Source organism: Telopea speciosissima, chromosome 10 (genome assembly GCF_018873765.1).
Source record: "Telopea speciosissima isolate NSW1024214 ecotype Mountain lineage chromosome 10, Tspe_v1, whole genome shotgun sequence".
In the NCBI taxonomy this organism is placed as follows: domain Eukaryota; kingdom Viridiplantae; phylum Streptophyta; class Magnoliopsida; order Proteales; family Proteaceae; genus Telopea; species Telopea speciosissima.
In genome coordinates this window covers 5,966,817-5,993,900 of record NC_057925.1, presented here as the reverse complement: position 1 = coordinate 5,993,900, position 27,084 = coordinate 5,966,817, and the positions used below count along the sequence as shown (strand labels likewise).

At 40.5% G+C, this 27,084-nt stretch overlaps 1 protein-coding gene across 1 annotated transcript in view; it reads left to right on the top strand.

The window, feature by feature from the left end:
- Window positions 1-1,272: 1,272 nt before the first annotated feature.
- LOC122643089 (phosphatidate cytidylyltransferase 1-like) overlaps window positions 1,273-27,084 on the top strand; it is a 40,278-nt gene continuing 14,466 nt past the window's right edge. Inside the window, exons 1-5 of the mRNA XM_043836724.1 lie at window positions 1,273-1,385; window positions 20,899-20,993; window positions 21,453-21,706; window positions 21,895-22,046; window positions 23,223-23,364. Of these exons, the coding sequence (XP_043692659.1) occupies window positions 20,919-20,993; window positions 21,453-21,706; window positions 21,895-22,046; window positions 23,223-23,364 (623 nt within the window). The 5' untranslated portion in view covers window positions 1,273-1,385; window positions 20,899-20,918. The remainder of the gene's footprint in view (window positions 1,386-20,898; window positions 20,994-21,452; window positions 21,707-21,894; window positions 22,047-23,222; window positions 23,365-27,084) is intronic.

The following is a 27,084-nucleotide window of genomic DNA, read 5'->3' as shown; positions in this document are numbered from 1 at the left end:
ACCCAAGACCTCCGAGTAGCAATGGGCTTTTACGCATCACAAGCTACCAAGTGCACTAGACATTTATTCACAAAATTTTGTACAAAGTCAGAAAAATTTTCTACACCACTTTCCACCTCACAATGTGATCCCCATTGCTCGTGTCCAGGGTTTTTAACATGTTTATATATAGCACATCCCAAAACCCTCATTTATCAAAAAAAAAATCTCAAAACCATAATCTCCACACAATTATAATTTTATCCATTTACATTTAATGGAGTTAAACCTGACTCAAACATATACAAACTCAATAATAAAGGGAAAGGTTGTGCACTACGCCAACTTAAAAATGAAATTGCACACTCCTTCACAAATCATTGTTCATGTGGAGGTGATATATATCATAAATGTCTCTCCCCCTTTTGTCAGATTCCAAAGGGGGTTCCGTCATTCGGCTACTGCACTTGGGCAATATAGGGAACCCTCTCCTCAATAATAATTGAGGCGCTGTTCTCTGTGCCGCAGCGCAGGCTCTGCCCAGGCACATGGGGTTGGGTGCAATGACCACCCTGCCCCCTGAGTGACAGGCCCATGTGCCTGAGCGCAGCCTGCGCTGCGGCACAGAGAACATTCCCCCAAACTTATGTGGAGTGGACTATTACAAAATACAATAAAAAAAAGGTTCAATAAAAAAATACCCATTTTATGTACAATATTATTTGTTTCTTAGCTGTTTTATGGATTGTATAGATTTTTGTAGTTTTCAATAAAAACTCAAACTCAGAAAGAATTCAAGCTAATCACTTTTACGCCTCAAAGCTCACACTCAGAAAGAAAATTCTGAAACATTATTTTCTGGACTTGGATTTTCCGGTGAAACAAACGGAGCCTTTTTAAGCCGAAAAGGAAAAACCATAGACTCGACGAGAACCACGAGCGTCATGCCATCTTCGTCAGTTCCTGCTGTCTCTACTCCCGTCTTCCCTGTTCGCCCCAGCGATATCCTTGCTTCGATCTAGCGTTCTTTCTCCCGTAACGGGAGCAGGTAACTTACCTCTTCTGTTTCTCTCTCTCTCTCTCGTGGATGTGCTCTAGAACCCTAGACCTCCCTTAGGTGGCCACACCGGGGTTTTTAGGCTAAGAATGGCGGTGTTTTTCCTTGACACGGCACCAGGAAGAAAATACCATGTTGCTCAATTTTTTTATTTTGGTTTCCATTTTCAGATCCTTGAAATTGTTCTGTTTTGCAGAGTTTTCATTTTGATTCTCTTTTTCTCCTTTTACGTTGTTGGCAGAGTATTACTCCTGGAACAGTTCTGCTTATCCTCGTTGGGAGCTTTAAGCCTTGGGGTGTTGTTTTCCTGGAGCAACTTCCATATAGGTTGCTTTGCCTCTCATTACTGGTGAGAGTTGTATGTTTTTTTTATTTTTATTTTTATAATGTTCCTTTGATTACTGTTGCTACTGGCTTGTTGTTTGTCGTAATTTATTTCGTTGGCATGAATTTGTGGGTGTTTGAAAGTATTGTTTGCTACTTAATGGCTCCTCTGACTGATAATTTATCCAAAGTTTTTAAATACGCTACTTTGTTTAGATGTTTTATAAATAGACCAGTCTTACTGTGGCGTTAAGATGCCTTCAAAGGTAAGACGTGTTCGTATGAAGTAGTACAAACGTTCTCACTAATTGGTTTTAAGTGTTGTTTCATTTCCATCTTCTGTTAATTTCTTTTCAGCCTTTAGTTAGTCACTAATAGTGGCAAGTCTTATTAAAAGTTTTCAGTTTCAGTCTAAGTCTGGTTTTCATTAGGAGTCATTTCTTTTAAATACAGTGGTGGACATTCTTATTGGGTTTATGGAATTGAAAAGTTGTGTGATACTGTTTCGGTCTTCATCTCTAGGTCACGTCCAAATTGAGATTCTTGCTCAGTACCCTGTGATTACTATTTCTATTGTTGCTTCTGTTCTCCCTCAGCTAGTGGCTTGCATGAGTTTTGTTTGGTGCTACTTTGTTTTTTGAATCAGCTCAGGCTTTTAGTTTGCTGTCCTGTTCAAGTTCTGCATAATTAGCTGGTAAACTAATTCAATAGGTCTGCCTTGAGGTTTAACCTAAATTTTCAGTTCTGAATTTTTAATTCTGGTGTTGCCCAGTAATGCCTTTCCCTTTTATTGGGTGTCCCAAATAGTTTCTCCATCACATGAATTAAGTAGCAGATTCTTTGCAAGCTTATGACGTTTGCCCTTGCATTTATTGTCTTACTTGGTAGCATTATATCATACGTAATCAGACAGTTTTGAAAATGGGCGCCTTTAATGCTTTAACCATCCTACCTTAAATTTTTTATTTTTTCAGGGGACAAACATTGTACGACAAAGAGAGTATATTATTTAATGCTCTAAAATTGAGTTTTTTTTTAAATTTTTTTTAAGGGGGGGGGGGGATGGAGAGACGGATAACTAAGAGGTATACTGAATAAAGAATAGCTGAAGTACAGGAGATGAGGTTTAACTTTAAGAACAACAATTGGCCAAGATCTAAACCCACTGGAGAGCTACATCATAGGATATAAGCCCACTCACAGAGACTGTCTATCTATGCCTCCCCTAGCTAAGTCATCTGCAGTAGAATTACTGTTCTCTTCCTCCAAGAAAAAGAGCAATGTCCTTGACCAGCAAGGGCCTTAGCCATCTGAATAAGGCATGTTGGGCTTGAAGCCAATGAATAAAAAGAGAAGAATATCCCTCCATATGCACATTCATCCAACCATGTGCAAGTGAGAATTAACTCTTGAATAATAGCCTTGAATTCTGCAGTAACTGAATCAGTCAGGCCAGTTGATCTTCAAAAAATTTGAAGCACTAGACTATCATGATTCTTAAATACCTCTAGTACTTTCTGGGTTTGGATTCACAAAGGAGATGCCATCTGTGTTTAGTTTGATGATGTTAGGCAGCAGAGAGACCCAGGAACGCTGGTCATCATCATGGACCACTGTTGAAGAAGATACTAATTTCTAATGTCTCATGAAGAGGTCAATTGAACTACCATGGATGCCTCCAAAGTCGAAGCCCGGCTTTCCCCATTGTGATCACATCTATTATCTTAGTTCAAAATTTTGCCGTAATCTCTGGGAAATTTCACTAGTTTCGACATGCTCGAGACGAAACCCAGAAGCAGCATTTTCACTAATTTTGGTAGAAATTTCACTAATTTCGGTCACAAAAATGCATTGTGTTGAGATATAAGGTTATAGGGGCAAAATAGTCTTTGTTCTGTCTTAGTTCTTATGTTTTATTTCTGTCTCAGTTAGTCGTTTATGTAAGGGCATACTTGTCATGTTGCTATTTTGACATTATAATAAGTATATACAAGGTAGCAGACCTGCGTCAAAAAATTCTAATTCAGTCCGAAGGTTCTCTCCTCTCTTGGAACTTGCGATATCTCTTTTCTCTTCTCTTTTTCTTTCTTCTCTTCTTCTTTCTCTCCATGCTCTGATCTGATTACAAGGTTTTGGTTTACTAACATGGTATCAGAGCTCTTTTAATCAGATTAGAGTACTGCCCAAGTTTCTCTTCTGATCTCTCCTTTTCGATTTTTGCTTTTGGTGTACAGCCACCTATAGTTGTTCTACCTATGGATTAAATCCACTCCTTTTGACAATTAATGGAGTGATTTTCTGTTCTATTTATCTACTGTACATGGCTATTTGGAGTTTTACACCAACCATTATTGAAGATTACTGAAATCAATGTCAGAAACAAAACCCTGACAAATATCGACTTTCATTGGGAAGTTGTTTTCTTGGAGCTTTGCGATTCTGGCCTTCTTTCTCATCAGCTTTATTGCTTCGTGTGGTCTTTGCACTCTGGATTGGCTGCCTTTGTTACCTCATTAAAGATTTTTACCCTCTTTGGAAACCTGAGATCGATTTCTTCTAAAACCCTTGAATCGATTTTTGGGCTGGTGTTTTCTGGTGTGAACTTGCTGCTGGTTGGTGCTACTTCCCTTATTGAAGAGTATATATCTTCCTTCTATCAGTAGCTGGTGTTGGTTGTTGCTACTGGTTTCTTATCATCTACCTACTTCACAATCGGTTGCTGCCCTGGGTGCTTGCTCTTATCGATTTGTGAAGGATACTTACTATGGCTGATTCGAAGACTCCTGACAATGTCAATGTTCAGATTACCTCTATCAAGTTGAAAGAGAATTCTAATTACTTATTGTGGGCTCAAGCTGTCCGGGTTTACATTATAGCTAAGGACAAGCTTAGCTACATTACCTCTCCTCCTCCAGAACCTGATTCCAAGGACTACAACAACTGAAATAAGGAGAATGCTATTATTCTTATTTGGTTATGGAACAACATGGAGCCGGATATTGCTGCTAATGTCATGTCCACACCACGGCAAAGGGAGTGTGGGATGACCTAAAGGAAACATACTCTCAAGAGAAGAGTATGACCTGTATTTTTGAGCTCTATGAGAAGTTATTTCAATTTCAGCAGTCAGACAAATCTCTCCAGGATTATTACAGTGCTTTTAAGGGGATGGTTGAAGAGTTAAATGTTTTTCAACCCCTTACCATTGATATGGAGAAGTTGAAGGCCCAAAGGAATGATTTTTTTGTCTCTAAATTTCTGGCTGGGTTGAATCCTAGTCTCAAGGCTGTTAAGGGGGCATTTACTTGCTGGTGAATCTGTCTCCACCTTGAATGATACCTTCTCTCGACTCGAATGCAATGTTTCTCCTAGTTCCATGCCTAAAACCAACCTCAAGGAGAATTCAGCTTTTACTACTACTACTAGAGGCAGTGGTTCAGGGGGAGGATGTGGTTTTGGTGGTCGAAATTCTGGTGGGCAGCATGTTGATAAAGCAGCCCGGTTATGCTCTTATTGTGGGAAGACAAATCACACTATTGATCATAGTTGTCAAGGCATCCAAGGCGGCGCCTTGGCCGACTTGGGTGCCTTGGTCGCCTAGGCAGACGGCTTGGTCACCTACTTGGTGTTGCCTTGAAATTGGACCCTCTCTAACGCCTTGGGTCACCGAGACGCCGTGACAACTATGCTATTGATACTTGCTGGTCCAAGCATGGGAAGCCTAAATGGGCTCAAAATTTGGCTAATCATGCAGCTCCGGAAGATGGTTCTGATTTTGTTACACCTAGTGATGCTAAGGCTGGTTCGACTGTGGGAGATTCTTCTACCAACCTCCGTGATGAGATGCAACACCTCATGCGTCGTATCAAGAGTCTAGAGTCATCCACTTCCACTGCTGGTGCACCCACTACCGCTGCCACTTTGGCTCATGCAGGTACACATGCTGCTTTTCTTTCCACTTCCACACCCTGGATCATTGATTCAGCGGCTTCCGCTCATATGACTGTTAAGTCATCAATTTTTAGTTCTATTTCATCTGACTCTCATACCCCTCCTATTATTGTGGCCAACGGTTCCTCTACACCTGTTACAGGTCACGGTACTGTTTGTCTTAATTCTAATATTTCCCTTTCTTCTGTTTTACATGTTCCCCAATTTTCCTTAAGCCTTCTTTCTGTTAGTCAACTTACAAAAAATCTGAATTGTTCTGTGACATTTTCCCCTTCTTACTGTGTTTTTCAGGACCTTCACATGAGGAAGACGATTGGTGGAGGGTGTGAAAAAATGGGCTATATTATCTGAGTGGCGCTGCCCCTTCTGCTTCGGCTGCAGCTACTACTGTTGGTGGAGAGTCCCCTTTTCAATGGCATTGTAGGCCATAGTTGTCACGGTATCACGGCGATCCAAGTCGGTGGAGGGGTGTCACGTCGATATATCGACATGTCGCCCGCCATGGCGAGCATGTCGACCATGTTTTATTTTTAATTTTCTCTATTTTTAATGTTTTAATAGATGTATACTCAAGCCATAATTTATTTTTTCTCTATTGTTTCTCAAGTTTTAAGAAGAAAATTCAGAAATCGAAGAAGAAATCGAAGAGGGAAAGAAGAAATCGAAGAGGGAAAGAGAGACAGGAACAAGAAATCGAAGAGGGACGCCATGGCGTAGGTCGCCATGCATGCTTCTCCAGCGCCAGGACGGTCGCCATGGCGACGCCATGACAACTATGTTGTAGGCTAGGCCATTTGTCTTTGTCTAGGTTAAAGATTGTTTTTCCTCAGTTTCTGACTTTAAATAAATTAGAGTGTGAGGGCTGTGAGTTGGGTAAGCATCATCGTGCTACTTATCCCTCTCGTCCTTTGCCCCGTAGTACTTCTTTATTTTCTTTAGTACATTCGGATGTATTGGGTCCTTGTTGGACGAGTAATAGACATGGTTTTATGTATTTTGTCAATTTTATGGATGATTATTCTAGGACGACTTGGCTGTACTTTTTAAAGGATAGATCAGAATTTTTAAATGTGTTTCCAAATTTTTGCAATGAAATAAAGACTCAGTTTAATGCTTTTATAAGTTTTTCGGTCTGATAATGCTTTGGAATTTGTTCAATTGATATATCCTCCTTTTGTGTTGCTAATGGCATAATCCATCAAACCAGTTGCTCTTATACTTCCTCAACAAAATGGGGTAGCGGAGCGGAAAAACAGACACTTACTTGAAGTTGTCAAGGCCCTCATGTTGCATATGCAGGTGCCTAAACATTTTTGGTGTGATGTAGCTCTTATTGCTTGTTTTTTAATTAACCGAATGCCTTTATCTATTCTTGGTGACAAGTCTCATTTTTCTGTTTTGTTTTTGGGTGTTTCGAGTTTTAACATGTCACCTTGTGTTTTTGGGTTTGTTTGTTTTGTTCATAATCACTATCTCCATGGTGATAAATTAGACCCTTGGTCAACCAAGTGTATCTTCTTGGGTTACTCTAGGACCCAGAAGGGATATAGGTGTTATGATCCTCTTACTAGATGACAGTTCGTCAGTGCTGATGTCACCTTCTTTGAAGGAACATCCTATTTTTCGGATCAGCGTACCATGTACAGTGATCCATTAGCTGTGTCACACCCTCCTCCCATTCCCGCCATTGTTCCCTTATCTTCTCCTCCACTACAGGTGTACCGGCGCAAGAGGCACATTGAGCAGCTCCATTCCAATCAGACTGGTCCTTCTGCATCGCTTCCTGCACCTTCCTCAACCTCTGGTGGAGATCCGATCTTACCTACTCTTCCTGATAAACAAGCTGCTCCGGATCGTGATGACTTACCAATTGCCACCCGGAAAGGTAAACGTTCCTGTACTCAAAAGTCTTTAGTTGCCTATTCAATTGAGAAATTTGTCTCCTTGTCCCATCTTTTGCCTTTCCCTCATAGTCTTGCTACGTCCTTGTCTGCTTATATTGTGCCTCGCACTCACACTGAGCTCTTACTATCCTTGCTTGGAAGAGTGCCATGGATGTGGAAATGGATGCCTTACTGACTTGACATACATGGGAGTTGGTTGACTTACCTCCTGGTAAAGATCTGGTCAAGTGTCGATGAGTGTACACTGTTAAGTATCATTCCGATGGATCTGCTTAGAGCCTGTCTTGTTGCTAAGGGGTACACCCAGGCCTATGGTGTTGACTATTTTGAGACTTTCTCTCCTGTGGCTCGATTGAAATTTTGTTCGTCTTATCATTTCTCTTGCTGTGAATTTTGATTGGCCTTTGTACCAGTTGGACATCAAGAATGCCTTTCTTTATGGTGATCTGCTTGAAGAGGTCTATATGGAGCAACCTCCGGGGTATGCTGCTTAGGGGGAGAATAGTAGATGTGTGTGCAGGCTGTACAAGGCTATTTATGGGCTGAAACAGTCCCCTTGAGCATGGTTGAGAAGTTTATCTCCATCGTGACTGATTTTGGTTTTACCCAGTGCTTCTCAGACCATTTTGTGTTTGTTCACCACCAAGGAGAGAAATTGGTTGTTCTGGTGGTTTATGTTGATGATATCATTGTGTCAGGAAATGATGAGAGTGGGATCAAGGAGGTGAAAAGTTACTTATAGCAGCATTTTCAAACTAAAGACTTTGGCCAGCTTCACTACTTTGAGATTGAGGTTATCCAAAGTAAAAAGGGAATCAGCCTGTCCCAAAGGAAATACGTTTTAGATCTCCTGACTGAGACTGGTATGCTTGCTACAAAGCCAGTAGACATTCCGATAGATCCTAATCACAAGTTTGGCTCTGATGATGGTGAGGGTCTTAAGGATGTTCATGCCTACAGAAGTTTGATTGGGAAGTTGTTATATTTGACAGTCACTAGGCCAGACATATCCTACGCTGTTGGGGTCTCAGCCAGTTTATGCAATCCCCGTGTAAATCTCACTGGGATGCAGCTGTTCGGGTTCTTCGGTACTTGAAGGGAGCCCATTGGAAGGGACTGATTTACCGTCCAAATAGACATATGGAGCTTGTTGCCTATTCTGATGCAAATTGGGCATGTTTAGCTAGTGACCGTCGGTCTACTATAGGGTATTGAACCTTTGTTGGAGGAAACTTGGTTACGTGGCGGAGCAAGAAGCAGACCACTATTGCCAGGTCCAGTGTTGAAGCAGAGTATAGAGCCATGGCTCATACTACTATAGAGTTGATGTGGATTAGATCTCTCCTTCTTGAGATGGGGTTTCCTGTTCCAACCCCTATGAAAATGTTTTGTGACAACTAGGCAGCCATCTATATTGCTAGTAATCCGGTCTTTCATGAGAGGACTAAGCATATAGAGGTGGATTGTCACTTTGTTTGCAGCGCCGTCCTGAAGAAGCTTGTTGAGGCTCTGTTTATCCCTTCGTTTGATCAGATTGCTAATGTATTCACTAACTCCTTATTTGCTCCTGGATTTCGGTCGTGTTGTAACAAACTGAGCATGGGTGATATATATGCTCCAGCTTGAGGGGGAGTGTTGAGACATAAGGTTATAGGGGCAAAATAGTCTTTGTTTTGTCTTAGTTCTTATGTTTTATTTCTATCTCAGCTAGTCGTTTATGTAAGGGTATACTTGTCCTTTTGCTATTTTGACATTATAATAAGTATATATAAAGGGAGCAGACCTGCGGCAAAAAATCCTAATTCAGTCCGCAGGCTCTCTCCTCTCTTGGAACTTGCGACATCTCTTTTCTCTTCCTCTTTCTCTCCATGCTCTGATCTGATTACAAGGTTCTGATTTACTAACACATTGTTTCGTCGAAATTTCAGTTGAAAATTTCGGTCATTTATGCGGTTTCCCCCTCAAAATAACCAAGTGAAACTCATGGAAAAAATGCACTGTTTCAGTCAAAATTTTGCTAATATTGGTCTGACCGAAACGAGATTGAAATACGAGTTTTTGAACCTTGTCCATGACATCCTTGGGAGATCTCTTCCATTTCCAAAACATCCTATGATTATTTGTTTTAAAATTAAGTTTTCTATATTACTATTTTGCTTTTTCAAGTCAATCTAATTCTGTTTGAAGTATCCTTGATGGTGTCCAAATTCTGTGGACAGGTAGATCCCTAGGTCCCCGGCTCACATGTCAAGTTTCAGCAAGCAGAGTATGCCAAGTGGCAAAATAGGGATCTAAAAAATTCAGGAAATGGGAGAGTGCAGAGTACTAGTTGGTGTACGGTACAGATGCAGGGACATACATGGGATGCATGCAAATACACCGGAGATAAGGTTGAATTTGAGTCTCAAATTTGACATGTGGCCTATACAGACCGTCCCCTATCTATCTAATGGTCCAAAATGGCCACATCACCCCGCCACGTGGCAGAATTAGGAGTCCCATGGAGGGAAGCCTCTCTGTGCCATATAATTGTTAGGCACCAATTTAACTTAAAAAGAAAACTATTACATAATTAGTCTCCTAATGTTTAACTTTCAACACATCCAACTTGCATGTGTCAAAACATCCACTTATAACATCCAACGGTACATAATTTGATTCAATTTATGTTTGATTCTTAGTTTGTAATTTGAAGGTTTGATAGTGAATTATCAATCAAGTACCTAGTTTGATTTAACGACAAATTTTTCAGTAATAGATGTCTCACTTAGTGACTGCTTTGCTCGGTCATCTTACCCAACATTTTGGAGCATGAAAAGTAAGTTGTCTCAATAGGATCAAAGACCTTGGAATTGTGATTCTCCTTTGATTGTGGATCTCCTTCAATGAGGCAAAGACCCTCCTTGGGTGCTCTTCTCCCTCAATGGTTGTCCTGCACTCCTGCTTTTTTATCCCTTTGCAGATTTGAACAACGTGGTAGACAATGTAAAATTGAAACATCCTTGGCACTTAAAATATTGCAATTGATCTTTACTCAAGATTCGAGGTTTCGGTTATGCCCAAAACTGAGATGTTTTGGTCAGGCCTGAAACTGGGATGTTTTGGTTGAAACTTGGTTTTTATTTTTTGAAACTTCAAACTTGGTTTTCGGGGGCCATATGACCTAATTAGGTCATGAAACTTGTAGGACAGCCTATTTTAGACCCAATAAACATAGTGGAACCCTTGGATTTTTAAAAATCAAACCCAAAATGTTAGTTCGACTTTGGACCCTAGGTTGGTAGTCTAATCTGTATATATACACTGATATGGCCTATTCCACTCAATCTTTAGTATATAGCACATATAATTCATGTAAATCAACTTAAATAAGCAATAGGAATGGGACCTTTTGTATTCGTTAGAGCACAAAACCAGTTTTCCAACAAGTCTAAGACTGCTTAAATCTGATTTATACTAGCATAATTATGTTCCAGTCAAACCCTATTTTGTATGCGTGAATGCTATTAAAGTCGCTCTGAATGAAAATAATTATTTAGATATCAAAACAAGAGATTATTTAGCCACTCTTTTGGTTTTTAGTGATGTTCTATCATAATAAGGTTTATGGAATTTTTAGATTTGAGAAAAAACCTAACATTTGAAAGTTGAAAATCGCCTCTACAATTGAAAATTCAGTTTTTGTTCTTGAACTGGGGGACGGGGGGTTGACTTTTTATCTTGTTGGAATTTGATTTTTTTAACTATTTGTATTGGATTAAAATAGAGGGTCCTTCATAACACATTAAAGGACACAAATCTTTTCCAAAGCCGGTTAATGACTTCCATGCTGTAGCCTGGTCTTCGTCAGGCATTGGCTATGGTACTGATTCTTTAGTTCAAAAAAGAACATGGCTGTGTAAGAAGAGCTGAATCTTTGTCCTAAAATTGATCGTTTCATTCTTCATTTAATGCATTTGTCTACCATCACAAAATTTATGGCTACATTCAGATAATATTTGGTTGTCTTGAATTGAGTTCTTCGAGAACAAGAGTTGTTCTGGATTTTCAGTCACTTGTTTCTTGGTTATGATGGTGTGGCTGCAATAACAGCTGCGTATTTTTGGTCCTGCATTGTGAAACTTAGAAAACACAAAACATTAAGCTTATATAGAAAATGCAAAACATAAAAGGTCATGTAAGCGGATTAGTTAGATATCATGTTATCCTCATTGGTAATGCATCTAGCAAGGTATCTGCTCATTGTTGAACATATTGTTACTAGAAGAGATCCTGGTGGTTGAGATTGCCAGTGTCAATGCAACCTTTGTAGTTTTATTTCCCCATTTTGGATGGTCCATAGCTCCAAGCAACCATCAGAAGCTGTTCCAGCTTTAGGCATGATTGTCAAGGCAACCCAAGGCGGTGGAGGGCTGCCTTAGTGCTTAGGCGACAAGCGCCTGCCTAGGCGGCGTCAAGGCAACCAAGTGTGAGTTTCCCCCTCTTTTCTAACTTCATTTAGTATGCTACAATATATACCTTATATTATCAAAAACCATACATGAATAACATGATACATCAAAATTCAAAATCATAGAAGAACAAGGTATATACTATTCAAATAGAAGAACATGGTATATTGCTAAGCACCTTGCTTCTCAACATAGGTTAAGTTTCAGCAGAAACCGAAAATGCAAATGGAGTGGTTGACAAATATCCTAGTTATCACTTATCACCTGGATGATTAACTCATTAAACAGAGAATAAACCCAATAAGCATCTGGAATTTCCAATTCAGTAATGGCAACACATTCATGGAGGGAGCAGAAAAAGAAAAAGAAAAAACAGAGGAGGAGATTAACAGTGGTAAGAAGGAGTAAACAGTGAGTTATTTTGATTATCAGAAAAAAAGGTGAACACTGAAAAGCAGTGAGCACTGGGCAGCGGTATTAAAAGGAAAAAAAAAAGAGAAAAAAAGGAGAAGCATGAGCTTCGGTAAAAAAAATTACAGAGAAGAAGAAGCAGCAGCCAGCCGAAACATCAGTAAAAAAATTTTCCAGAGAAGAAGAAGCATCGGTAAAAAAAAAAATACAGAGAAGAAGTATCAGGAAAATAGAAACAGAGAAGAACTAAAGAAGAGTCAGCAGCGGACAGCAGTAAAAAAAAACAGAGAAAGAAGAAGATTGAGCAGTGGTGAATAAACTCAGAGAAGAAAAGTTGAAAAAACAGAGAAGGAAAGCAAGAAGAAGAAGACGTGAACAACAACATTATTATACTATATACTTAACTGGCTGCACCCGGAATAACCAGAGGAAGACTTGCCTGAGGAAGGTTGTCGGAGCCGGAATAGAGGGAGAAAGTACTGCTGCCGAAGGTCGAGGGTTCTCGCAAACACGCACACAAGAGTTGAGTATTTGGTTTCGTGGGTTTAGAAAGGGAATTTATAACCTTGATCCCATGCATCTCAGTGCAAAGAGTTATTATACACAAGACCAGACAATGACAAGCAAATAATTAGAATAAAAGCCATTATATAAAAAGGGTGAAGCTGTTTGTAACCAACCCGGTTACAACACATTGTTGTAACCGGACTTATTTACCCAACCCACATTACTTGCCAATTACTTAAGAGAAGGGATTTTTTTGTAATTTCTCCCCTCCTCCTCACTACCTTTCTTCTCCGTCTCCGATGCTCTATCCCCATCCCTCTGCTCTTTTTTTCCTCCACTGATCGACCATCACTTTTGTAGAGAGATTTAAAATTAGGGAAAGGCTTGGATGATTTAATTATCATCCCAAGCACATCTATTTATAATCATAATGAAGTATGGAAAATAATTACATAAGCAATGTGGGACTAATCCACACATACAAGACATAATAAAAGACATAAATAAAAGAGGAAAAAAGTCCAGAATACCCCCACGGTATTCTGGCCCCATATAATCTAACACTCCCCCTCAAGTTGGAGCATAGATATCTTGCATGCCCAACTTGACTAAGATAGGAAGAAAAACTTGCCACTAAGTCCCTTAGTGGACACATCAGCCAGCTGATTAGTAGACTTCACAAAGGGAACACAAATGAGGCCTGCTTCAAGTTTCTCCTTGATGAAATGTCGGTCAACCTCCATGTGCTTAGTACGATCATGGTAGACAGGGTTATGAGCAATGCTAATGGCTTCAGCAACACCAATATCTTGCAATAATCCTTTAAGCCATAGAAGCTCACAAATTCCTTGGGCCATCGCACGAAACTCGGCTTCAGCACTGGACCTTGCCACAACATTCTGCTTTTTGCTACGCCATGTGACAAGGTTCCCACTCACAAAGGAACAATAGCCAGAGATAGATTTTCTGTCAGTAGAACCAGCCTAATCGGCATCAGTATAAGCTTCAACCTTCAGGTGACCATTGGGAGAGAGAAGAATTCCCTTTCCTGGAGCAGACTTCAAATACCGTAGAATACGACGGACTGCATCCATATGTGAGGAATAGGGATCATGCATAAACTGGCTCACCAAATTGACAGCAACGGCTATGTCAGGTCGTGTGTGAGAGAGGTAGATTAGTTTGCACACTAATCGCTGATAACAACCCTTGTCAACAGGTTCACCCTCTTTCTCCTTAAGTCTTGTAGTAGCTTCCATAGGAGTATCTGAAGGATGACAACCTAGCAACCTGCTCTACAATAGATCAAGGATATATTTTCTTTGAGAAAGAAAGATGCCCTTCAAGATCGAGCAACATCTATCCCTAGAAAATATTTTAGAGGGCCAAGATCTTTTACTTCAAACTCACGACCAAGGAAGAGCTTCAAATTCTTGATAGCATTACCATCATTACTAGTGACCACAATATCATCCACATAGACTATGAGAAGAGTTACCTTGTCACCAAATCGTCTGATAAACAAAGTGTGGTCAACATTACTCTGCTTATAAACTGCTGAAATCATAGCCTCGTGAAATCTGCCAAACCTGGCCCTAGGTGACTGTTTCAACCCATAAAGTGCACGCTTCAATTTACAGACCCTGCCCTTGGTCCTGTCATCAGAGAAGCCTGGTGGAATGTCCATATATACCTCCTCCTCAAGCTCCCCATGGAGGAAGGCATTCTTTACATCTAACTGCTGAAGATCCCACCTAAGATTTACAGCACAAGATAATAGCACCCTGACAGTGTTGAGCTTTGCCACCGGTACAAAGGTCTCCTGATAGTCAACTCCATAAGTTTGAGTGAACCCCTTTGCAACCAGACGTGCCTTATATCAATCCACAGAACCATCAGCCTTCTGTTTGACCACAAAGACCCATTTACATCCAACTGGTTTTTTCCCTGGAGGAAGAGCCACAAGATCCCATGTATTATTTTTATGTAGTGCTCTCATTTCTTCCAACATTGCTGCCTTCCACTTTCCATTTGTAGATGCTTCCTGCCAATTCTTAGGAATCGAGACAAAAGAAAGAGAAGATACAAAAGCACGAAAAGAAGGAGAAAGAGAACTATAAGAAACAACACGAGATATGGGATGTAAAATGCAAGTCCTAGTACCTTTGCGATGAGCAATAGGTAGGTCGGAAGAAGAGGGATTACCAGGAGATGGAGGATCTGGATCTGGAGCCGGCAATTGGATGGGTATTGGTGCTAAAGTGGATTGTAGCTGCCCTCTGTTGGTTCTGCCCCTTGTGTAGGTGAGTATGTTGGAGTTGTCAATTCTCTTCTGAAATTCACCAATAGTTCTCTGGACTGGAGTTAGCTCCCCCTGAATAGGAACATTGACAACACAATTTTCTATGGTCTCCCCCTGTAAAGGATTCCCATTAGGTGAGGGAGGAACAGCCAGAGGAGGTTTGGTATTAATTAAAATAGGATGGGCAGCATCCAAAGGAGGCTGGGTAGCAGTCAAAGGAGGCTAGGCAGCAGCCAGAGGAATCTCCAGTGGAGGAATCTCAAAAGAAACATCTTCACTAGAACTCTTCCCTTGAAGAGGTGGTGAAGAATAATAAGAAAGGGTCTCATGGAAAACAACATCCATACTAACCAAGGTACGACGGGAAGGGGGATGGTAACACTTATAACCTTTTTGGGTTGGAGAATAACCCAAGAAAATACAACGGAGCCCCCTAGGTTCAAGTTGGTTTGGAGATCTGGTATCTCTAGCATAACACACACACCCAAATACTTTGGGAGGCACAATAAAGGAGGAATGGCCCAGTAAAATATCAGAGGGGCTACGGGAATTAAGAACCCAAGAAGGTAACCTATTGATGAGATAGGCTGCAGTGAGAACCGCATCCCCCCAATACTGAGATGGGACATTCCTCGCAAACATCAAAGCCCTGGCCATTTCCAACAAGTGGCGGTTTTTTCTTTCTGCCACACCATTCTGGGCAGGGGTATCAACACAACTAGTTTGGTGAATAATGCCATGATCAGCCAAATATTTTTGAAATTGGGATTCAGTATACTCCGTTCCATTATCACTTCTCAATATTTTGAGAGTAGCCTGGAACTGAGTTTGTATCATTTTATGAAAATGCTGAAAACATGAGAAAATCTGATAAAGTGTTCCTAGAATGACATCAATGAAAGAGACAAACCAACGATGACCAGAAATAGATGGCTTACGACTAGGCCCCAAAACATCAGAATGCACCAAATTGAAACAAGAAGAACTCCTTTTATTTGAAATAGGATAAATTGAACGTGGCTGTTTGGCCAGAACACAAGCCTCACAAAAAAAGTCATCCTTAGTATGTAGGGTGACCAAACTAGGAAATAAATGAGCTAAAATTCCTAAAGGGGGGTGAACTAACCGAGAGTGCCACTGGTAGTGTTCAGAAGAGACCAAGGAGTTCTGATGCAGCGGAGAAGGTAATGGTGGTGGAGAGAAGCGACCGTCATCAAGCAGGTATAGTCCACCGTGCAATTTACCCCAATCCAATCGTCTTCCCAGAGTCCAGATCCTGAAACACACAATGAGAAGGGAAAAAAGTGACTTTGCAGTTAAGATCACGAGTAATATTACTAATGGAAAGAAGGTTAGTAGTAAAATTAGGGATGTGCAAAACAGAAGACAAGGGAAGAGAGGAAGTGCAGTTGATGATTCCTTTTCCAGATATGGAAGAAAGGGAACCATCAGCTACTTTGACCTTATCTTTCCTAGAAGTGGGAGAATATCTGTGAAACAGATTAGAGGAACCGGTCATATGATCTGTAGCTCCAGAATCTATGATCCAAGGATGGGAAGCCACAGAAGCACAATGGCCACCAAATGGAATACTTGACCGGGCAAAGTGTGAACTTGAAGGAGCCGAAGAATTGGCAGTAGCTGATGTAGTAGAGGTAGCAGCAGCGGAAAACCTTAGCATACGTAGGAGTGCCTGTAGATCATCTTGGGATAGACCAGTGTCAGTAGCAGGGGCTGCAGTAACAGTCTCAATTTGATGGGCCTTGGTCTTTGTCTTTATCTTTGTCTTGGCAGCCCTTTTAGCTTTGAAATCAGCCGGTTTCCCATGAAGTTTCCAGCACTTCTCTTTGGTGTGATAGGGTTTGTGACAGTGCTCACAAACAACAGTCCCTGTAGAAGAATCACCAAGAGATGCAGTGCCACTAGGTGCAAGAGTGGTAGGGATAGCAGCCTTGAGAGCTGATCTGTCAGTAGTAGGAGGGTGCAACATGGCAGCCCTACGGTTCTCCTCAGAGGACACCAAGGCATAAGATTGTTCAAGTGTGGGAAAAGGTGTATGGCCCAACACTTGAACACAAATCTGATCATACTCCACATTTAAGCCAACCAAGAAATCATAGACCCTGATCTTGTCCACATGCTTCTTATAAGAAGCAATGTCAGCAATTGTAGTAGGGTGAAAGTCAGAGAAGTGGTCCAACTGTTGCCACAGACTGCGTAGAGTAGCATAGTATTTCGAAACGGAAAGTTCTCCCTGAGTGGTGTGAAGGACTTTCTTTCGAAGTTCATATACTTGGGCATCATTGCCAAGCTGCCTGTAGGTTTCCTTGCAAGCAGCCCAAATCTGGGAGGTAGTGTCCAGAAGAAGAAAGTTATGCTGCAAATCTGGAGTCATAGAGCCTATTAGGTAGGACATGAGAACACCATTACTGGCAAGCCACCTTTCCTGAGCAGGGTCTTGGTCACTGGGCATCACACTAGTGCCATTAATATGGCTGGTGAGACCACGGCCAGCAATGGCAAAGGAGGCAGATCTGGACCATAGAAGGTAATTTGAGCCATCAAGTTTAATAGGGTTGGGTGGAAAACTGTGATAGTCTGTCTTGCTGTGGCCATCATGATCCGAAGTAGCTGTAGAGGTGGAAGAATCACCCATAGTGGCAGCAGAGAAGCCCAATAATATCTTCAAGTGAAGAGCTGAAATATGGAGGAAAAAGCCCCTTGTAAGGAGATGACAAAAGTCTCCAAAAATCAGAACCAGCAGCCAATGAAAAACCTAGATCGATATTGTCAAGGTTTTGAACAAAACCCTGAATTGCTGAAATCAATGAAGGATCCAAGAGACCAAAAAACTGCAGTGAATTGGTGAAACTGAAGTCGAGGAGCCCTTAATAATTGAAGAAAACACCTGCAAAAAATCAGATTCAATAGGCAGCAGCAACCCCAAGATCGATAGGCTGTTTTTCAAAAACCCTGTGATGGTGGAATCAATCTCAAGGACGTCTTCAAAAAACTGAACTGTTGAAGCCCAAAGTGCAGTCGAGTGGGTCCTTATAAGTGGAGAAACAGCCTTCAAAAATTCAGAAACAATAGAGGGCCCAAACTCCTAGATCGACAATTCAAAACCCTGTTTTTGTAAAAATCGATCTTAGGAGGTCCTGAAACTGTAATCAAATCTGGGATAAGAACTTGAACCAATAAGAGGAAAATCCTGCTGCAGGTTGTGGTCTTCAAAGGGAGGAGTTGATTCCTTGTAAGAGAAGTAGAAGCAATCCCCAAAAAACTGAAGCTCCAATTTTCGCAGGCTGGAATGGCTGGTTCCTATCGAGTAGAATTATGTAGCATCCATGAGGTAATGGGGGCAGCAACTGGATCGAATGATCACCTCATCAGTGCTGCCCTATGTGAGAATAGAGAACAAGGGAGAAGAGAGAGAGGAGAGGAGAAAATCGAGAGAGAGAGAGAGAGAAGGAAAAAACTGAAATTTGAAGAGGGGTGGTCCCTAATTCGAAATCTGCTTTGATACCATGTAGAGAGATTTAAAATTAGGGAAAGGCTTGGATGATTTAATTATCATCCCAAGCTCATCTATTTATAATCATAATGAAGTATGGAAAATAATTACATAAGCAATGTGGGACTAATCCACACATACAAGACATAATAAAAGACATAAATAAAAGAGGAAAAAAGTCCAGAATACCCCCACGGTATTCTGGCCCCATATAATCTAACAACTTTTGCCTTTCCCACTTCTCTCCCTCTCGTTTTGAAGCGATCTCAACAATTTAGCCTTTGTACTGCTATGCAAACCCATTAATGATCTCTTAAATCATGTGCTATTGGGACATCTTCTTCCTCGTTTCTGAGAGAACAGCTTGCGATAGATGTTAGCAGCTAGAGCCACAGACGAAGTCGTATTCTCAGTGTAAAATATGTGCTTCGCACTCACTTCCATCGTGGGTTTACAACATTTGCCCTCCCCTTCCACCATGGCTACACCAGGAACCCTCTACACATACATTACAGCCACAACTCACAACCAAAGTAACCGATTTCCATGGGCTACAGGCCACCGTGCACTGCCCATTCACACCCATATCTACAATGATTTTTCACCTTTTTTGGTGCTCAGCGTTGTGCTGGCCACGCTCATCCCACCATTGTTGTCAGGAAGAGCTCCAAGTGGTATTTGAGGCCATCGTTGTTGCCGCGCTCATCCCAGGCCCACCATCACCAGGGCAAAGAATCATACAAGCCCCTTAATTGGATCGTCTGATTCGGTTCGAACCCGTTGATGCTACAATGGTGTCATCATCAATGCTGCTGCCGTGGGAGAGACAGAGGGTTGTGGACTGTGATCGACCATCCCTTTTGGTCTTTTTTCACTTCTCTCCCTCTCTCCCACTATTGATGTTTTACACTCTATCTCTAGTAATGCTCAGGCATGATCCACTCTTGCACATTGGAGGAGAGTATCGTGAAAGAAATTCAATGGCAAACAGAGAGCGAGATAAACAGAGTCATGGATTGAAGTGGGAAATGAAATATATGCTCGCTGGACTCATGCCGAAGTACTTCTTAAGATTCATATCCATAATTAAGCTTTTGGCACTTCTTTATCGGCAAACATGGCTTCTCACTGCTATTGGGAAGCAACAATAAGGGGTGAGATGGAGAGGAAGAGCGCAGCGCTCAAGGACATCGGAGCTGGAGTTGAAGATGAGAAACCTGGCGTGATTTGAGGAGGATAGAGAAGATGATAGTAAAATTACATCCTTAGCCCCTTTAAGAAAGTGACACATCAATTTATAAGGGGCAAAAATATATGGTTACAAACAGATGCACCCATATAAAAAAGTAAAAAAAGAAAGCTGACATATAAAAGTCGACCGCCTTGACCACCAGGTGGGCTAAGGTGTCACCTTAGCCGCCTAGGCGACGCCTAGGTGACCAAGGCGGCCCCATTTCTTGACTCCAATAAGGCGCGCTACCGCTTTACCCATGGATTTCCGCTTGGACACCAAGGTGCCGCCTAGGCAATGCCTTGATAACTATGGCTTTAGGTAAGATTTTTGGAAAATGCAAATCCTAACTGTTTGATTCAATGAGCCAACCAGGCCACCAAAACTCTCCCACAGTGAGTTTCAGTAGTGATGTAACGCGAGAAGAAGAGAACATAACAACTATATGATAATTAATGCATTAATCAAATCATTCCCAACCTATTGTTTTTGTAAAATGAAAAAAAGCAAATAAATATTGAAGAACAAGAGCATAATTATCAGTATTGAAGAAAAAGAGTGTACTTATCAGTACTAGTGGTTCATCTAATAATGTGGGCTGGAAATGTTTCTATAAATAGACTGTACATGAACATCAGATGGTTCTAGCAAAGTGGATTACGGACCAAGTTTCCAGTTTGGATAGTCTGAACAGTGATGCAAGATACAATTAGTTACTTTTTGGTTAAGTTTGTGAGCAGGTCTAGCATATGATTCCATACTACCATGTTACCATGTGAAGTTAGGGAGTAGGGACAATAGGGGACCATCCCATACCGTAAGAAGTTTCCTTTTGGAAGATTCATCTGTAGAACCTATTTGTAAGGGCGAGCCTGATCCCTGGTACCATCCCGTGGTAAACACCTTTCCAGCCACCCTTGGTCAATCACCCAATGGAATTTTCTTTTAGTGTAGTGTAGTCCTACCATGCTTTACAAGTACTCGCTTATCTATTCCCACGTGTCTTGATTACCTTCGGCTAGAAAAGTGATCGACCAGGGTCCTATTGATCGATGAAAGAAAGGGTTTATGAGTTTTTTCTATTACTTGACCGTTTTCTCCACTGAATCAAACTTAAACCTACGGAGAAAATATGCACTTGGAATTTCTAATTGGATCTTTTTGTGAGAGCATGCATCCTTGTTTTTTTTTTTTTTGTTGAATAACTTACTTCTCAGTTTATTTAATGATGAACATATCTACATATATTTTCGTTGTTGTTTTGTAGTCATAAATAGAGATAGAGCCATGCAAAAAGATCACAGTGTCAGTGCCCCTGCAACTCCTACCGGCCGGGTTCGGCACCGCAGGCGATCAAATGAGGTTGGTGAATTAAACTTACAAATTGTTATATGGAGTTATTTCTGTAAAACATATCTGTTGCTGTCAAGTGGTTTATTATACCCATGCAAGTTCATGGCAGATGGCTTTGCCATTGCTCGTGTTGTTTTTAAAAATCCCTATTGCTGTTTATTTACATTCCACACTCTGTTTAGAACTATTAATTGAGCTTTTGGGACCAAAATTATTAGATATGTTGCTTGGTTCTGGACGGATCTGCTTTGCCTCGTTTTTGGGGCTTGTATAACTCTCCATTCTTTCTAAATGGGATCTACATTACTAGTATTTAGTATTGCTTCCCTTTTTTTGAATACATTGTTGGATAAGTATCTACGAAGGAAAGAATGGCCATGTTACATGAAGTGGTCCTGTTTCTTGTTGAACTTATTGAAGACCAAAAGGGAGGATTTAAGGAGTAAACTGGTTTTTATTTGGTTCTAGGTTCCTTCAGAGGCTAGCAAAGCAGATAAAAGTCACTTACTTGTTAACGATCGGAACAAATACAGGTCAATGTTGATCCGTGCATATTCATCCATCTGGATGATTGGAGGGTTTGCATTTATTATCTATATGGGTCATCTCTATATTTGGGCTATGGTGGTTGTTATCCAAATCTTTATGGCAAGGGAGCTTTTCAGTCTACTCAGGAGATCTCATGAAGACAGGCAACTTCCAGGGTTCAGGCTTTTAAACTGGTAAGCAAACCGGATTTATCTGTAAAGAGTTATAGATATGCCAAGGTTTCAAAATGGTTAGAAGCCCAGGCTGCTTTATGATAAAATCCAAAATCTAGTTATGAGAACCAATTTACTGATACTTACAGATAACATCCATCATGTGCCATTCTTGTATAATTGCATTTGTTTTCATTTTGTATTACCAGGCATTTTTTCTTCACGGCAATGCTTTTTGTATATGGTCGAATTCTCAGTCAACAGCTCGTCAACACTGTAACTTCAGATAAATTTTTGTATCGATTTGTGAGCGGCCTTATGAAATATCAAATGGTTATTTGTTATTTCTTATATATTGCAGGTTGGTTAATTTCTCCATGATTATTGTTTCATATATGTACTAATAATTCTTGTTATTGTACTTCTTTATATATATATAACACAGGTCGCGTGGCCAGTGTGACTGCTGTGCCTAGACACAGTACCGCCCTGCCCCATGGATAGAACCATCCTGCCCCCATAAAAAAGTGGAAATCTCTTCCAGGTCGATGCTTGTGCACACATTCCCATTGACCAGTGTGCGCGTGCAGGCTGTAGAGACCCAGGCAGCGTTCTCTTGTCGTATGTGTGTATATATATATATATATTATTAAAGTGTTAAGAAATTCCACAATTAAAAAAAAGGCTGGTTTGACAGAAAGGTGGCAGGGGCAGTAGGGACTCTGGTTGTGGGAGACTGGGAAGTCGGATCATAGTGTGGCATGTCCCTATGAAGTTCCATCTCTCTTTCTTTTTGATAACGAGGGGTATCTGCACACATTGGCCCCACTAATCCCCCTGGCAAAAGGATGGCCACCGCGTACTGTCGCATGAAACCTCCGTCAAAGCGGCCAACTGGCTTGAGACGGAGTGATGGCTGGCCCAAGGTGAGGGCAGTGGGATTCGAACTTAGGACGTCCAAGTTTACAGTTCACCCCAGCTCTTTACCACTGAGCCAACACCCCTTGGGTTAGTTCCATCTCTCTTTCACTCCTATCATTTTTCTTCTTTTTGCTGGGTGAATCCCTTTCCTGCAAATGTTGGTATTGAACTCAGTTGGTTGTTTGGAGATTGAGGTCTGGTGGTTGCTTGGAGATAGGGTAATTCATCATATCAGCCATCACGTAGGGTTGTTTGGGCTCCTTTTGGTGTGGATGTAGTTGGGCTGTCCTTTTTGGTCTCTGGGCTTCTGCTTGGGTTGGGATTGGCGTAGCTGTTCAGTGCTCTAGTGTCAGTGACTTGGTTATCCTCTGACTGGTTTCCCTTTTTGGCCCTTTTCCCCCTCCTCTTTTTAATAAGAAAGAATCCTTCTCTCTGGTTGGAGTTTTACTCCACATGAATAACTTTCAAATATTTTTCATTTTAATACAATATTTTTGTTGCAATGAAAAAGAGTATATTATGGTTTATATTGTTTTTTATCCTTCCAGATTCCTTATGCCATAATGTATTGCAGCTGAAGTTAGGGTATTGATTTTTTAATCTATATTGGGTTCAGGATTTATGTGGTTCATTCTTACATTGAAGAAGAAGATGTACAAGTATCAATTTGGGCAGTATGCATGGACACACATGATTCTAATTGTGGTGTTTACTCAGTCTTCCTTCACTGTAGCGAATATTTTTGAAGGAATCTTCTGGTAAAATAGCTTACTAAAACTATTTCTTATGACGTAGTTGTTATGAACTCAAAATTCAATTTTTAAGCTTACTCTCCCGTCACTAATTGCATGTTCCATTTTTTGAATTATTATAATGAGTACACTCCTCCCCCCGAAACCGAGATATGGGCGAAACTTGGTACTTTCTCCTAGCCAACTCGGTACTGTGGTTTCAAGACCCAGAAATGGTTTTTAGGTCTGATTTTTTTTTTTTTTTTTTTTGGGTATACAGCCTATTTTTGACATTCTAAACACAATGGATGAACTATTTTCACAAAAAAAAAAAAAAGAAACACTCAAAATGGTACTTGTGGTTATTGACCCAAGTTTACTAGTGTACGTTGAAGGATACACTTAATCCGGTATTATAAATATTTAGTTCACATAAAGTTAAAGTACAAGAACACTGAATAATACATGTTATCCAAATAAAACATTAAGGTGCTCAACACTCGTTCAATTCCATGCGGAGTTTCTTGGTGGGTCCAATCCACGAGCTTTGTACCACTGAATATGTCGGAGCCGTTCCTCTGAATGTACCACATTTGTATCCCATGACATGCTTTGGGCCCAATTGTTCTGATAGTACTGCCCATCTATAAGCCCCATCATCAACTTGTATAAGATATCCCAACCTAGGGAATTGTTGCTAACATATATAAATTTCAACAAATTCTACCATGTATTCAACATTGTTGTAAAAAAATGTGATTTTTGGTTAGAAAACACTATTACCTTTGAGAAGAGAGGTTCAAAAACTGGATTAAGAGAGTTGATGTAGCTTGTAGATGCACCGAACGAAGAAACAGTGCGCAGAAATCCACACTTTTGAGCCAAACTCCCACTCCCTGTGTCGAAACCACCGAGACAGTATGTGTTTCGATCGAAACTTGTAACTTTAATGCCGGTTTGGGTTGGTTCAACTGGATTCGACTAGTTTCGATTGAAACCAGTCAAAACCAACTTAAACCCTGTACCTTTTAAACTCCCTGCTTAACTCGTCTCAGTTTCTTGCGAAATTGAGATATCTCAGTGGTTTCGGTTGGTTTCGACCAAGATCTCTTTCCATGGATGTGGACCTCTCGAGTAGCCTCTCAGAGGGGCACTGCGCTTGTGCACCGCTTTGGGCATCTTGTGTGGTATGCTCAAATTGAGTCTCTCGTGTGAATTGGATGGGCTCATCGGTCCTCTTGCGATGTTCCTATTCCTCTCCCCCTTCCTCCTAGATATCACCCCAATTGCAGGTGGATGAGTGGATCACCCCCATCATCATCTGATGCAGACAGTGTCGGTGTGAGTGGATATAGACCAGTTGACTTCTTCTTCCTTATCTCCCAAGCCAGGTTTGAAATGAAAATGCCATGGTTTCTGTGAGTGAACCTTGACATTACATGACATAAATGCATCGACATTAGCACCCATCTGTATAGCAATCTTGGAGTTAGGCCTACTCCTAGGCTCATCTAATACAGGGGTATCTCACTCTTTCACCCACTCGTAGAGGGGATCTTACTCTTCTGAATCCTCCTAAAGATGTTGGTGAGCTCAATCGAATGGTTGTCATTCTCCATGCCTATACATATGTGATCCATCTTTAGTCTTATGTTGTGTGCACATAGACCAACTTATGAAGCTGTTCGTGATCCAATTGGTTCTGTCTTTTGGACTGGATGCAGAATATGTTTGAGAGCATGGTTCAAAACTTCGGCAAAATTTTGACAAAAGTACTGAAATATTTCAGTTTCACATGAAATCTAAATGAAAAGAATATTTAAATTTATAGGCAACATTTAAAATTATTTCATCGAAATATTTTGGTTTCAGTGGAGGTCGAAATGGGTGTGAAATCCTAAATTTTGAATCTCGTCTATGAGCGCACCTTTAATGCTATCTTCCTCAAGTTAGGTGCCTCAGCCCTATATAGAACAAACACGATTCATCTGCATTAGGATTATTCTTGTTAAGTGCTAGTACTTGGTACATACTTCTGTTAGACTAAACAACTAAGATGATGGACCTACCAGGAGCAGTAGTGATGCAGATCGATTGGTGGATCTGCTGGTGTTGGGGTTGCTTAATAGATAGAAGGGAACATATTCAGATCTCAGGAGAATCTGACAGCAAGGTGCTGCAGGGAACAGGGGAGAAAAGGAGATTGCAATGATAAGGGAATAATGCAGACTCGGTTTAAAATTGGGCCAGGATTTAGTACTGGGTTGGGATGAGCATTGATTTTTGGGTTTATTTACTGTAAAAAGGCCCAAAAGTGGGAGATTAAGGGGTTATCCGAAATTATTATCTTATTTTAGTGGGTCCCTGTTGCCTGTTGGTGATAGTTGGATAGGGATTTGTTTTTTATTCCTAAGTTGTTAGTCTTTGAATTAGTTTTAGGAATTTTTAGAGTCCTTAACTGACTAGTTAGGGAAGTCTTAGTTGTTGGTTTAGTCTAGGAGATTTTCTTTTATTTATTTCCTTATAGATATGTAACCAAACCCTTGTTAGTATTTGCATTATTTTTAGGAAATTTTAGAGTCCTTAGCTGTCTAGTTAGGGAAGTCTTAGTAGTTGGTTTAATCTAGGGGATTTTCTTTTATTTATTTCCTTATAGATATGTAACCAACCCCCCCCCCCCCACACACACACAGTTCAAGGTGTTGCCTAGGCATCCAGGCGGAGTTTTGGGGCCTAGGCGTCCAGGTGCATTTTTGGGGCCTAGGTGACTGCCGCCTTAGTGGTATTGAATGCCTTAGTGTTATCGACCTAAGTTATGCCCTTATTTATGCCAAAATAAATGTTTTTTATTTAAGATATTATTCATAAATAAGCAAATGCCCACCAATTTGAATCCAATAAAAATAATTAGGAAATCAAATTCCAAAAGGATAAAAAGTCAATCCCTTTGTTCAAGAACAAAAACTGGATTTTTGGCGGTAGGTGAAAATTTCAACTTTCTAATGCTGGAGTTTTTCTCAAGTCTAAAAATTCCATAAATCTTAATATGGTAAAACATTGCTAAAAACCAAAAGTGTGGTAAAATATTCAATTGTTTTGATATATTAAAAAAATGTTTTCATTCAGAGCGATTTTGACAGCATTTGTGCACATAAAAGAAGGTTTGACCGAAACATAACTCCATCAATATAAATCAGATTTAAACAATCTTGGATTTATTGGAAAGCTGGTTTTGTGCTCTATCTAATACAATAAGTCTCATGTAAAAATAAAATCATTTGACTAGTCAAACTTCTCAGAGAACAAAAACATTTCTCTAAATCGAGAGTAGTTTAATTACTTATAGGTAAGATCATATTTTCTAAGAACAGTACATACCAAATGTGAGACTAGGTATACCAGGACAATGACCAATTCCAAGAACAGTATAAACCAAATGTATGTTTTGATTGTTTTAAACTTCCAATAGCTTGGTTCTTCGGTTCTGCCGTTTTCTAGTTCTATGTTGATTTTTGATGACTTGATGTGGCTTAATCATAGTTGCCACAACATCTAGGCAACCCAAGGGGTTGGAGAGGGTCCAAAAGCAAGATGACTGGATGCCTAGGCGATTCCTTGACAACTATGTGCTTAATATTGATTTTTGATGACTTGATGTGGCTTAATGTTGATTTTTGATGACTTAATGTGGCTTAATGTTGATTTTTGATGAGATAAGGTACTTATTTTTACTAAATAATGTAGAAA